The 13,250-nt window shown below is 36.2% G+C and overlaps 2 protein-coding genes across 4 annotated transcripts; one reads left to right on the forward strand and one right to left on the reverse strand.

Annotated features, from left to right (window-relative positions):
• Positions 1 to 228: 228 nt before the first annotated feature.
• LOC137715959 (rRNA biogenesis RRP36-like protein) lies at positions 229 to 3,907 on the forward strand. Its single transcript, XM_068455327.2, has 10 exons — positions 229 to 454; positions 613 to 731; positions 834 to 964; positions 1,048 to 1,114; positions 1,636 to 1,688; positions 2,064 to 2,118; positions 2,204 to 2,278; positions 2,426 to 2,540; positions 3,462 to 3,508; positions 3,620 to 3,907. The coding sequence occupies exons 2-10, from the start codon at positions 654 to 656 to the stop codon at positions 3,719 to 3,721; spliced, it is 723 nt and encodes a 240-aa protein (XP_068311428.1). The 5' UTR covers positions 229 to 454; positions 613 to 653; the 3' UTR covers positions 3,722 to 3,907.
• A 2,420-nt stretch (positions 3,908 to 6,327) lies between these two features.
• On the reverse strand, positions 6,328 to 10,215 carry LOC137715267 (RING/U-box superfamily protein). 3 transcript variants are annotated; one of them, XM_068454530.2, is made up of 4 exons: positions 9,985 to 10,215; positions 8,702 to 9,050; positions 7,667 to 7,698; positions 6,328 to 7,545 (listed from the first exon to the last, which is right to left on the reverse strand). In XM_068454530.2, exons 2-4 carry the CDS (start codon positions 9,000 to 9,002, stop codon positions 6,592 to 6,594), a joined length of 1,287 nt encoding a protein of 428 aa, XP_068310631.1. In that variant the 5' UTR covers positions 9,003 to 9,050; positions 9,985 to 10,215; the 3' UTR covers positions 6,328 to 6,591. The 3 variants fall into 3 exon arrangements, with proteins under 3 accessions (XP_068310631.1, XP_068310630.1, XP_088547322.1); XM_068454529.2 differs by having other exon boundaries at positions 8,675 to 9,050; positions 9,985 to 10,214; XM_088691196.1 differs by lacking the exon at positions 9,985 to 10,215 and adding an exon at positions 9,223 to 9,379 and having other exon boundaries at positions 8,675 to 9,050.
• Between the last annotated feature and the right edge of the window lie 3,035 nt (positions 10,216 to 13,250).

Raw genomic sequence — 13,250 nt, forward strand, 5'->3', positions numbered from 1 at the left:
AACAAAAATCAAGGACAATAATGTAATTTTCACAAAATAAATTTTGCTGTTTTTTATTTAAATCTGTGATTTCATCATCTCTAATTAAAGAAATTAAAAATTAAAAAATTAAAAAAAAAAACACCTCTCTCCCCACTCTCATGTTCTCTCTCACTCTCTTACTCTCTCGTTCAATTTTAAAAACAAAACAAAAACATTTCACACATTTTGTGTTTGGGCATATACTTTGCGTCTAGGCATATAATAGTAAAGTACTGAAAAGAGAAAAAAAACAAAAAAAAAAAAAAATCAGCCGGCACAAGACAAACCCCGCGCAGCAACAGCAAAACCATTCCCTCCCATCAACCAGACCAGCCGCCGCCTCGCACACCACACCAGCAGCTTCCATCTTTCTCACCCACTACACCGCTCACATCTCTGCTTCACCCGATACTGAAGAGACACCGATTCTCAGGTATGAAATATTTGGGTAACTAATTTCTATTTTCTGTTTTGATTTATATGATTATTTTGCTTCCTCTTTTTGTGGATGGTGTTCAGTATTTACCTCATGAATTTTGTCCAGTATTTATGCTTTTGTTGGTAGTAATGAGACCTTGGTTTCAATTTTAGGGTAAAGGCCATATAATCCTTTTCTAACTCAGAGAATCAGAATGTTAAAACCTGGTACCTCGATGGGAATGCCAACCAAAACAAAGTTCGAAGAACCTGAATCTTCGTCTTCTGAGGATGTAAGTGATCCAAAGCAGCGTAATTTATTAGTATTTTTGTTGCTTTAATTTGAAGAACAATTGAATTTTTGTATTTAATTTGCGTATTTTTATTTGTTATAGGAGGAGGAGATAGAGCAGGCGCTTGCAGATGTGACATTTGGGGAACTGCAGAAGGCACGCTCGAACGGGTCACATTTAGTCCACCTTAAGCCTAAAGAAGAGAAGAAGGGTGGCCGGGCGAACAAGAACCGGTAATTTCAGCTTACATTGGATTGTTTTGTTGGTTCATATGTTTTGTAGTTAAACAGATGAATATGTTTGTGTGTTTGTGAAGGCCGATGGAGGTTACTTGCACGAAGCCTGTCCCTAGATTTCGAGAAGTCATTCAAGGTTCAAAAAAGGTGAGATTTTGATATGGCGTTTGTTATGATTTGTATGATGACTTCATTAAGATTCATTCTTATTTTCCGTAACCCTTTCTGTTTTCTATTGGGTTGTAAAAGTTTTCATTAGAAAAGAATGGTAATTACAAATATTTTACCATGAAGAAAGTTAACTTTAAATAACTATACTCTGTTGTTGTGTAATTGCCCTGAACTATTTGGATTCAAAACCTGGTATGATTTAAGCGCGATGAATCGGAATTAGGTGGTATAGTATTTCATGTAGCTTTTCTTACAGGATTCATTTATCCTGCTAGGTTTGATTTGTCAAAGTTGTGATAAAGCTAGAAATCGATGATCAAATTTGTGAGTCACTTCTATGATAAAAGCTAGGTGTTTCCATACTTAATCAATTTAGGCAATTCATTGATATTGGAGTACTGGCTTACGTGTACTTCGATTAGTGTAAAACTTGTAGAATTCAGTCAGTAGAAAGCAATTTATATACCTTGGTTGGAATTGTTTCTTGCTATGTTCAGGTGGTACGGGACCCACGTTTCGAATCTTTATGTGGAGAACTTGATGTTGATCGGTATGCTTTCTCTCTCCCTGGCAAAACTTTTACCGGAGTTTTATGTTTATTGATTTTTTCTTGAAGCTGGTTAGTAACATGTGGAGAAGGGGTCTTATGGGATGGGAAGGTTTTTGACATCACTATGGTGTTTAATGTCGAGTTTCAGAAAACTCGTTTTTTGTTGTTGCTATTTTGAAGATTGGAAAGATGTTGTGATCTTGATTTTACGGTTGTTGTATGATAGATAAACTTTACTGCGTTGGCTTATTTTTTGTTTATTGTTTTACGGGTAGTGGACAACTTGTTGTTGAACTTGTAACTGTTTTGACTTCAGCAAAATTTTGTTTCTTACAAAAATGAAAAAAAAAAGAGGGAATAACATGCATTCAACAGGTTTAGGAAGAAATATCGCTTTTTATTTGAGGAGGAGCTTCCTGCCGAAAAAGAGGTAAAGTTTCTTAAATAAGTCATATATATATTCAGTATCATCTATACACCTTTTCTCTCGCTTAGTTTTGGTTTGAATATTACAGGAACTACAGAAGCAAATCAAGAAATCTAAGGACCCAGAAACCATTGAAGAACTAAAGAAACACATATCTTTGATTGTAAGTGCTTGCCTTTATGTAAATATTTGACACTCCCTCATTTATGCGACCATGTTATATAGTCCTTTTAACTTTAAATTTGCTTTGGAAAATTAGAATTACTGGTTCTTTAACTATTCATTTATCTTTGTTTTTGTGTCTTTGTAGGATAAACAGCTAAAATCTGATTCAAAGCATACTGAAGCTGCAATACTGACTGAGCACAAGAAAAAAGAGAGGAAAGCAGCAAAGGAAGGGAAGCAACCCTTTTTCCTTAAGAAATGTAATGCCCTTTCTTGCTCCCTTTCCACCTGTGTGTGCATGTTCATCTGCGTTCGGTTCAAATAGTATGTACTTCTAGTCAGCACATAGCAGATACAAGAAAAATATATATTTTTTTGTTTCAAAATTTTCTATCACAATTCTAGGGAGCAACAATAGTAACTGATATTGAGGTTTCCAGGACGTTTCCTTGGTCATGGTTGAGAATCTTTAGATGTTCATTCTTAAAATCTTGCACGGGTGGCAATTCATAATTGTAGTTTGTTGGTGGTATGGAAGCTACATGTAGCTTTCTTAAAATAATTGCACATCAGCGAATTGTATACAACATTGCCGTAAATGTATCTGCCAGCTCATTAAGGTAATGCTGTCTTTTAATCACTTATGAGCAAGCATCATAAGAAAACTACAATTATTTACCAGACCACCAAATACCTAGGATTAACAACAAGACCCAGATAACTTTACAAGAATGAACGTTACAAGACTCTCAACCATGACCAGTGCAAAGTTCTGCGTGGCCATCACCCAAAAACTTGTATTGCTGCTAACTGGAACTGTGACACAATTTTTTCTCTGGCTACCATTTCTTGGACCAAATAGGACGAGTCCAAATCACCCTTTGCTCTTTGATTCAGAAATATAAATTGTCATCCTAAACAAAGCTAAAAACGTAAAATTGGGCTCCAAATGATCACATGAAGAGCCTTGAGTTTCTGAATACAGATGTTTCACTATGTTTTTTCTGCTTATTGTAACTGATGAGTGCTACCCAGAAGTATAGACTGTCAAAACCCAGTATAGGTTTTCGGTATGAGTTCTATTGAGATATTGCTCTAGTAACACTTGATTAAATGAGATCATAAGATGAGTAGATCAAAATTAAATTCCAATTGACGTTTCATTCTTCTATTATTCGCAGCTGAGATCCGAAAGAAAAGACTCGTGGAGAAGTATAAACAACTCAAGGTAACATGTTTTCCTTTTGTCATAATGTTGAAAAATAGCTTTGTGAGAGATTAGTACTTAGTCATGATGGCTTTGGCATTGGCAAATAATGTCATCCGTTTGCATGACCAGGCATCTGGCAAGCTCGAAGCCTTCATTGAGAAAAGGCGCAGGAAGAATGCAGCAAAGGACCACAGATACATGCCATACCGCAGGCCCGACGCTACCGAGTAGCAAGTTTAAAGGTTTATTTTGGCTTCATAGGAGCAAAGTAAATTTGATTTTATCTTTACTAGCTAGGTGGGCACTGCGGTGACCCTGGGTAGTGACGAACATCGGGTGTTTCCTTGGACAGCTGTAACGTTAAAGTTTTATTTTTCTTAAGGTAATGAAACACTAAAGAAAATCATTTTGGTTCTACTGTCTTCTGTTGTGCCTATACTTTGATGAAATTTGGATGCCGTAGGCAGATTGCCAGAAGGCTAATTGTTCGGCTTTGGATGTGCCTCACACTACTCCCCTTTGGTCCGCACTTGTAAATTCCGGGACTTGTTTGAAAGGTGTCTTTTGTGGAGCCTGTGGTAGGCTATCAGGCTCTCTTATCAAAACTAAATTATGTTGAGCGTGCTAGAGTTGGCTTAGATCAACAGATATGAGTTATTTAATCGTGAATATGTTGAATTATTGCGCCACAGGCTACTCAAAAACCTTTTAATTCAAGGGATTGTTTGTTGATGGGTTAAGTCCATAAAAAGGTTCTTTTCTATGCCTTGTGACCAAAGACTTTTAGTTTGCGTTGTATACTAATAATAAGGCCCAAGTTTGTTAACAATCACAATTTATGAAGCTTACTTGAGCAGTAAGGAAAGACAAAGTAATTAGTGCAAAGGGATAAATGATAGCTTGGAATGAAAGACTCATAGCAGCCATTGAAAGCAAACTCAAATGATAAACTAAAGCATCAAGAAAGCAGTAGCTGGGAGTTCTTTAGTTGGGTGTCCTTTTCACTGATTCTCTTGCTGGTTGATGTGACTATCTTAGGCAAGTTGATTCTTCTTTATTTACTAGTTTTTGCCATTGAAAAACCCTTTTTTTCCTGCAAAATTCTTCTGATCATCGTAGGCTAGCTGCCACGTCATAATATTTAAAAATATTTGGGCCACAGATTTTGCCAAAATCAAATACCCAACAAGGGTTCAATGGTCTTTGAATGGTCTGGGCCTAATTAAATCAAGCCCAAAGTAATTATCACCCCCAAACACTAATTCCAACGGATGGATCGATCAACTTAAGGTTAAAACAGTGTAGGTGATGTGAGATAGAAAGTTATGTAAATGATTATTTAAAGAGGTATTAGCCGATTTCCCTTTTAGTCCCTCATTAACTCAATTTACCCACTCAATTTTTATTTGACCAACTATCCCATTGACTTCTTATTAATGGCCATTACCACCTACGGTTAGATTTTCTAATTTTCTTTTTCATTTTTTTTTTTGTTAAAATTTATCACTTACCAAAAAATAGCTTGATTTTCTCAAAAACTCATATACAATGGAGGGTTGTGCTATAATTCTATAAAGCAGCCATACCATTATTTGGCCAAATGGGCATTAGGCTTGTCACATGTAACCCCCTTTTAGGCTATCTCCAACCGAAGGAGCTACGTTTAGCCTCCATCCAGATTATAGCCTTGCAAGAAATTATTTTTTAATGAACAATGCCAGGGCATATCTATGTAAAATCTCCAAACGAAAGAGGCTATTTTTTAACCTCCTCAATAATTTATTATTTTAAGTTTGTTCTTTAATTTTATTGGTTAATTGGATTAAACTACAATATTAAAATAAGGTTTCAGGACATTTTTTGCGGGCTACTTGTCATTAAATGTTGTTTTAAGTTTCATGTTATTAAATATTTTAATTTTACTTGCATGTTAACAACTTAGACATTAAAATGAGGTGAGATACTATGGAAGGGTGAAAATAATGTGAGAAATGGTGTAGAAATGGCTTAGGTATTTATAGGAAAATTTTAGAATTTTTAATTTTTTTTTTAATTTCTTCTTAAAAAAAAAGGGGAACTTTAACGAAAAACTCCCGGTACTGTTCACTTTAACGAAAAACCACATTTTTACACTAAAAAGTCAATCTTGGTACTATTCACTTTACCATTTATTTTGTCATTATCATTAAAACTCAAAGTTTTCAAGTCATTTTCATTAGTTTTCCTTTAAATAAAAAAAAAGCTTTATAACGTCAACTAGCAAAACAATTGGCCCCAACTTTTGGGGTTGGTTTGTTGGCTATGTTTGCATAGCCCTTTGGCCATGTGGCTATATTTTGGCCTAGTTGGTCTCAAATTTTTTTGACCTAACCCTTCATTAAAGAGAAGTTTTGTGTCAAAACAAACTATGTTTTGGCCTATAACCTTTTAACCGACTCAGTTAGAGATGGCCTTAGCCCTTTTTTTGAGACCTAGCTACTTAATTGCAATAATGGATACAAATTCAACGACAAGATTTAAAAACATCCAACGTTAGTTTAATTACATTAACCACTAAATTTAAAGTATAAACTTAAAACTAATAAATTATTAAGGATGCTATGTTTAGCTTATTCGGTTGGAGATGGTCATACTTTGAGGGCTATGTTTAGCCCTTTCGGTTTGAGATGGTTTTAGTGCAGATAATATCGTTTGTTAAAAAAAAACAAAAATTGCTATATTGGTCCCCATCCAACGCTGAATTGATCTACCAAATGCAGAACAAAGAGCGAAGAATTGGAAGATTTCATTTATTCTCAATCTCACCACTAATCTCTACAGTAAAGAAAGGTATGATATTTTCAGCAAAATTAACATTAAAATTAAGGGCATCCTCATCGGGTCCCATCTTTCTCTGAACCTACGACAGTCGATGAATCCCCGAGCATGTAAGCATGCACAAGCAAATGTTATACGACGGATATATGGGAACTCCGCGGAAAGAAACTTTCGAAATGAGACTTAATTTATTATTGAAGCTTAGACTACAAATTTCAGAAGAAAATGTAACATTGTGCTTGCATCTTTCATACCAGCTGGGGTTGGGGAGACCAATCGTTGAGCTATCTGGCCCAAAACCCCTTCCTCCTAGCAGAATCGTTTTCCGATAGGGATCTACTCCACCTTGATCCAAGCGAGAAGTGTCGTTTCAAGAAAGGCTTCACAGAGGAATTCCGAGTGCTGGAACTCGGTTCCATCTTAGAAACCTGTCCTTTTCTATTGGCATTCTTCTGGTGATCAAAGACATCGTTATCACTATCAAAGTAGCTATCTACAACTCTATTTTTGGATACCTTGTGGTTTTTGGCTTTGAGCTCTGCTTCTGCCCTCAAAGCTTTTCTCGACATCTTTAAGACTTGCTTCTCTCCGACCATACAAATTGGGCAAGCCGGGTCATACCTATCAACCTCCAAGGTCATAGTCTCCAAGCACTCAGCATGGTAAACATGTCCACATACCAGCACAGAAACCACTGAAGTGTCGCTGCCAGCAATAATTTTCTGGACGCTCCATGAAGATCTCTCTGTTAAGAGCTTTGAGCAGACACCACAAGACTGCAAATCTATGGAAGGAGAACACGAGAACCTGCTGCTTGATCCACTTAGCTTTCCATGGATAGAACCCAAGTGCTCACTGTCAAAAGACAATCTTTCCCTTTGAGAATACGCCACGAGCTCAGAAAAGGTACGCATTGACCAGCCATCAGAAGACCCGCCTAGAGATCCAGTTGCCAAGTCATTGCTGCAAGTGGAGAGTACAAATGATTGCCTTCCTTCAGAGATTGAGTTGTTATTTGGAGATTTTAATCCCAATATCCGACTATCAGAAACCTGTCTCAACAGCTGATGTCCTGGTGAACGACGAGCTCGTCTTGATGGGGTTGAGTTGGGAAATAGAGGGTAGCTAGGGGTACGTAATGTTTCTGCAGTTGGTGTTGAAAAAGTTGTAGGCATGGACAACAAAAGATTTGACACGGCTGAATTTGCAATTCCTGGTGATTCTGTCAAACTCTTCACCTGAAATGCAATTGGAAAAAGGTCAAGACAATCAAATGGCAATCGGTAAAGGGTTAGAGCATCAAATAACAATGCACACAACCCATTATAACAGGTCTAGTTTTAATGGGGTCAAACTCACGTCTGGAGAATAATTTCTTGCAATGGTTAGATCTGCAAAATGCACACACTCAGCTCAGTAAACCACATACAAATGAAGAAACAAAAACCAGCAATCCAAGAATTAAATTTGTGTGACTACCTAACATAAAATGGAAGTATGTCTGACGAGTGTGTGCATGCGCAAAACATCACATGCAAGCATCCAAAGACCTCATGGCGAGGGCTACCAAATTTCCATTGTACAAATAATTGTAAAACAACGAACTGCAGGTTACCAATGTCCTTTCTTAACATGTGCTCAAACGAAAAGAAAATAGAGGACATATGTGTTCAAATTTAAAATATATGTTCTGTTATAAGACTTCGTCGATGCATAAAACAGTGACGCGTCCAGAATTTCTATTTTCACAGAAGAAAATTGCACATTTGATCTTTCTTTTTCTTTTATTTTGATGATATGTAAATTGGCAGATATCCAGTCATCTCAAAAAACAGAAAGAAAAAATCTGCATGAAGCCCTTCCAGTATTAGGGCCTAATATAAACATGTAGGAAAGGCAATTGTGTGGTTCTTCAATGTGTTTACAAATACCAAGAAAAAAGGCACCCAAATTACTTAAAACGCTATGATCAGTCGGCGAAAGAGATCACATTTTGACAGAGTATATACATTCTTGTCCATACATGGAAGACCAAATACCAGCAGAAAGGATTCATTAAGTAACAATTTAAAATTAAGACACGAGGTTTATAAACTCTTTTTAGATTGGTCATTCTCATTCACGACTATCAGAAAGTCCTCCCAATGCAAACGTGATACCGCTGTGCCATTTGCATCACACTGAGGATTGCAAAGTTAAATTTTCATTTTCACAGGCATTTCCGATGTAGTAGTTGATAAACCAAGTAAAAGAGGCAATTACATGTTTGCTGCATTCAATCTTATGTAAACTATCCTCATGATGAAAAGTAGGAAGCTCAGAAGGTTTTATTTACCAAAAGTGAGAGTTATATTTCACAACGTTTACCTGGAGATGGACTCCTCAGATTTTTACCTGTTCCTCCTTGAACAGGGGACTTTTGAGATATAGGTGTTCCAAAATTCTCCAGCGGGCTTCCCAGATCTGAGAAATTACCCCTTTCAGAACTTAATGCACCTTTTAACTCCATGCTATCATTAGTACTGATTCCACCAGAGACTTGATATGGAGTATCAATTTCACCAGCGACACGCCGACGATTATCCCACTGAAAACTCCATGATGGTGAATGAATGGCATTCCTATGCAATGCTTCACCTTCACTTTGATTTGGGTGGGTTCTTTTCTTTGCAGCAACACAGCAAGCTGATCCCATGATTGTCCAGATACCGTAAGTTTTGACGGTGAACCAAAATTTCACGTCCTGGGAAGACAGAAAATAAACAAGATTTAGTCCGTCATTCATGTTTAATACCCGCAACCTAATCCTCTAAGTAGAGAATCCGGTAGCAGCTCTACTGTATTCAACAACTGCGACATCATCTGTTGTATTCAGTTAATGGCACATTACTTGGCGTCTTCAATTAATTTGTTACCTTTTAAGGAAACACTCTGCACATTATTGCTTCCATACTAGCCTCTAACAGAAAAAACCCAATTGATGCTGAATGATAGATGCTATAAAAAATGGAGCCTACTTCACCATGTATTCATTGAACATAGAGTCCAACAGTTCTTAGATGTCAAATCCAAAACCGAAACAAGCGAAAACCAAATTAAATCAACACCGCAAGCACACACCAAAACAAAATTAAACAACAACAACAATTCAAAAAGGAGAAAAAGTTAAGAACAAAGTAAGGTTATCATGACGCATCATCTACTGTCGAAAATCCGATAGCAGCAGCATCATCGACTGTAATTAATTCACTGCAACATCGTCGTTGTATTCAGGTAAGGGTACAACTATTTGGTATATTCGATTTGCAAGTTACCTTTTAAGGAAATACTGTTCACATTATCAAGTAATTCCTCAAAATTAACATCCAAACCCACCACTTAATTGAATTTTATATTCAAAAACCACAACAAACCAAAACAAATCGAAACCGCATCCACAAACTGATACAAAAATGAAGAACAACAATTGAAAAGGGAAAAGAAAACAGAGTTAAGAGCAGAGGAAAGTAATTAGGCAAACAAAATTCACTGATTCTTAATAATCATAAAATTGAAGAAAAACCTAGGAAAAATAAGCATTGAAGTTCAATAATGGAAATATAAATTGAAGAAAAAACCTAGGGTTTCCAAACTGCTGGAGTACACGAAAGAGAAAGGAAAAGTCGTCGAGAATTTACCGTTTCGTTCCGTTTAGGGTTTCAGACAGCGAGGGAGGTCTTCATCTTCTTCTCCCGCATAAAGCTGAGAGAGGAGGAGAGGACAGATTTAGGGAGAGAGGATATAAGCGGTGTGAGAATAAAGGCGTGCATGTGAAGGGGTCGGATTTGGCGGCAGAAAGGGACGACCGTCGTTGTGACGGAGTTAAAGGGAACGGAAAGGATCATATGGGAGTGGAAAGTTGGGAAGCGCACGGGGAATTGTGCCACGTTTTCTGTACTTGAAGCTTATAATTTGTTTTTTCCTTTGGATATTTACTGCTCCTCCTGTGTATTTTTACAAGAAGTAAATTGTAGCAATGATTCTTTAATTTTAACTTAATGAGAACAATGATTTTTCACCTAAAAATCCATTATTATTGGTCTCTCAACTCATCAAAATGTACAACTATGGTCTTTCAACTAAAAATCAATTACCATTGGTTCCTCAACTTTAATCCAAGTGAAGAAATAATCTCTTAACTTTAATCCAATTAGAGCAATAGTCCCTCAAACTTTAACCTAATTGGAGCAATAGTCCCTCAAACTTTAACTCAATTGTAGCAATGATTATTTCAAGGTAACTCATTTTGACAAAATTTTGACGAAATTGACGAAAAGGGTCATAACTACATGTTTTGACGAGTCGGGGGACCCTAATTGTAGCAATGGTTCTTCCAACATAACTTATTTTGATAAAATTCCGACAAAGTTAACGAAAAGGACCATAGCCACATATTTTGATGAGTTGAGGGATCAATGGTAATGAATTTTTAGTTGAAAGATTATTGCTTCGATTTGATTAAAGTTGAGGGATCATTGCTACAATTTACTCTTTTGCAAAAATACATAGGCAATCTTACGTAGGGATGGACAACGGTTATAACGGGCGGGTAACCGCGGTTATTTACTCATAACCGTTTATGTTCATACCTATATAATTGTTTATTCGTTGAGTAATTGTATAAAGGGTTATACTCATACTCATACTCATAACGGTTTATAAACGGTTAACCATACCTATAACCGTTTACCCATTTAATCATAACCGTTTACCTGTTTTTGAACCAGTTTATCCTTTTTTTACTCATTTACCCCTTTTTTCACCCTTCTACATGTTTTTTTTTTTAACAACTTGAAAATTACAAAAGAAAAATTTGTCATAATTTTCATTTTCTGACAATTAAATACCGTTATAAGTACATTTTAGCATGCATTTTCCTATTTTAATCATTTAAGACTCTTATGACATATAGGATGCAAAACAATAAATAAATAAACGAAGATGGCGAATATTGCATTTTTTTTTTCAATTTACTGTGTATTAGATTCAATTTTTTTTCTCTCTAGGAAATAAATTGTAATAAGAAAAGGAGAATTTTCTAAAACACCCAGTGTTTATACAGTCAAATACAAACATTTAGCGTGCTTCATTACTCTGTCCCAAATATAACTGTTGTTAATATTATGGTCAATAGATGTAAAAACATTGGCTAGGAAGTTGACTTCTTTATAAACATGTTGACACTGAATATAATCAAAAGAGTTCGCCAATCATTTGACGTCCTCGAAATAGTTCTGACTCTCCAAGGGATCTTGCATCGGTCGAGAATCCTTATAACCATCTTGGAGTCACTTTCAACCATCACATCCTTTGTTTTAGATTCAAATTCTTTCTATATTGTTTGCAATAAAAAATAACTTTCTTGCGAAAGGCTTTTATTTTTATTATGGGTGCATGACCTCTACATATTTTTTACATATATTTGATAATGGATAAACCAAAATGGCGTTAATGTTAAACTACAGGATGCAGGTTAAAGTTTTTAAAGTTCCATGACAGAATGATGGTCTACTCTGCTACATTCACCCAAAACTACTTTGGGATGATTTTCACACACTATTTTTTAACTTCTCACACTTACTTTTTCATTTCTAACCATCATGATCTCTTTCAATACATCAATACAAAGCAAAAATCTTCAATATGAGTCACCTGAATATAATCAAAAGGAGTCGCCAACCATTTGATGTCCTCAAAAATAGTTATGACCCTCCGAGGGATCTTACATCGGTTGAAAATCCTCTCTATAACTATCTTGGAGTCATTTTCAACCATCACATCATTTGTTCTATATTCAAATTCGCTCTATATCGTTTGTGATAAAAAATAACTAACCTTTTTGCAAAAGGCTCTTCTTTTTATCATGGGTGCATGATGTGTGACAATTCGTTCGTAATTTTATGGCTTTAATAATTTTATAAGTGTGAATTGACGAAAATGCCCCTAGTGGTGAGATTTGTTGACTTTGGTTGACCGTCATTTCATGACACGTACGAGCTATTATATTACTATATTTTCGAAGTACTCGATGATACGAAGGCGTAGGTGTAAGTGGAATTGAAGTCAAGGTTACGACGAAGGTTTTATGGAACTACAAATCCAAAAAATACTTTTGTAAAAAATACTATTTATTATTTTATATATTTCGGATAATTATTATATTATTATTTATTTTTTTTATTATTAAATTATTTTAATATTACTTGGGGGATATTTTAAATATTTTATTAATTTATATTGCCCCGTGGAGGCCATACATCCCAAAACTCTCCACTCTCCTCTTTCTGCGTGTCTTCCTCCCCAAGCTCTCTGGAAATCTCTCTCGAACTCTCTCTTCACTTACGCTCTCATCTCTCAGCTCCCTCGTCTTTCACTCTCTCTGCAAGTGTAGAGAATCCTGCAAACCCGAGCACTATCACTTGCCTGCGTCGGCAAGCCAAACCATCAAGCCACGACACCTTGTCATACCCCGCACCTCTGTTAAACTCATACCTTTATATCGAACCCAGACCTGACCCTACGCGTCATTGTACCACAGTTTCTGTTCAAGGGATTTTCCGGCAAGATCTCATAGTTCCGACCAAGAAGCAACAAAGGAGGAAAACTCCCCCAGTTTTTCGGCGGCTTCCAAGCCTTTTTTCGGCCAACTCCAGCTAGGGCCGAGGAAACCAAAGGTGCCTAGTTCGAACGATTGCGACCTCGCAAGTATTTATGAGTGGGTCTTTTCTTTTATCTACTATATATATATATATATATATATATTTGTTAGTTTCCATTTACATATTTCATAAAGGATTTTCTATGATACGCCTACATTAGCTTAGCGTTTATAAGATCTAGTGCATTGATAGAAATTATGAAATTATGCGACGTTCGACGAGATGCACATGCATGCGTATTATTA

This window comes from Pyrus communis, chromosome 3 (genome assembly GCF_041283825.1).
Source record: "Pyrus communis isolate YQ-2024b chromosome 3, ASM4128382v1, whole genome shotgun sequence".
Classification (NCBI taxonomy): Eukaryota; Viridiplantae; Streptophyta; class Magnoliopsida; order Rosales; family Rosaceae; genus Pyrus; species Pyrus communis.

Bases quoted from the DNA above. Each gene is read 5' to 3' on its own strand.
- LOC137715959 (XM_068455327.2), top strand. From the start codon at position 654: ATGTTAAAACCTGGTACCTCGATGGGAATGCCAACCAAAACAAAGTTC. The intron at 732-833 runs GTAAGTGATCCA...TATTTGTTATAG, and splicing joins AATCTTCGTCTTCTGAGGAT to GAGGAGGAGATAGAGCAGGC. The intron at 1,689-2,063 runs GTATGCTTTCTC...TGCATTCAACAG, and splicing joins GGAGAACTTGATGTTGATCG to GTTTAGGAAGAAATATCGCT.
- LOC137715267 (XM_068454529.2), bottom strand. From the start codon at position 9,002: ATGGGATCAGCTTGCTGTGTTGCTGCAAAGAAAAGAACCCACCCAAAT. The intron at 7,699-8,674 runs GTAAACGTTGTG...TGCATTTTGCAG, and splicing joins TCTGAGGAGTCCATCTCCAG to ATCTAACCATTGCAAGAAAT. The intron at 7,546-7,666 runs GTGAGTTTGACC...ATTGCATTTCAG, and splicing joins CAAGAAATTATTCTCCAGAC to GTGAAGAGTTTGACAGAATC.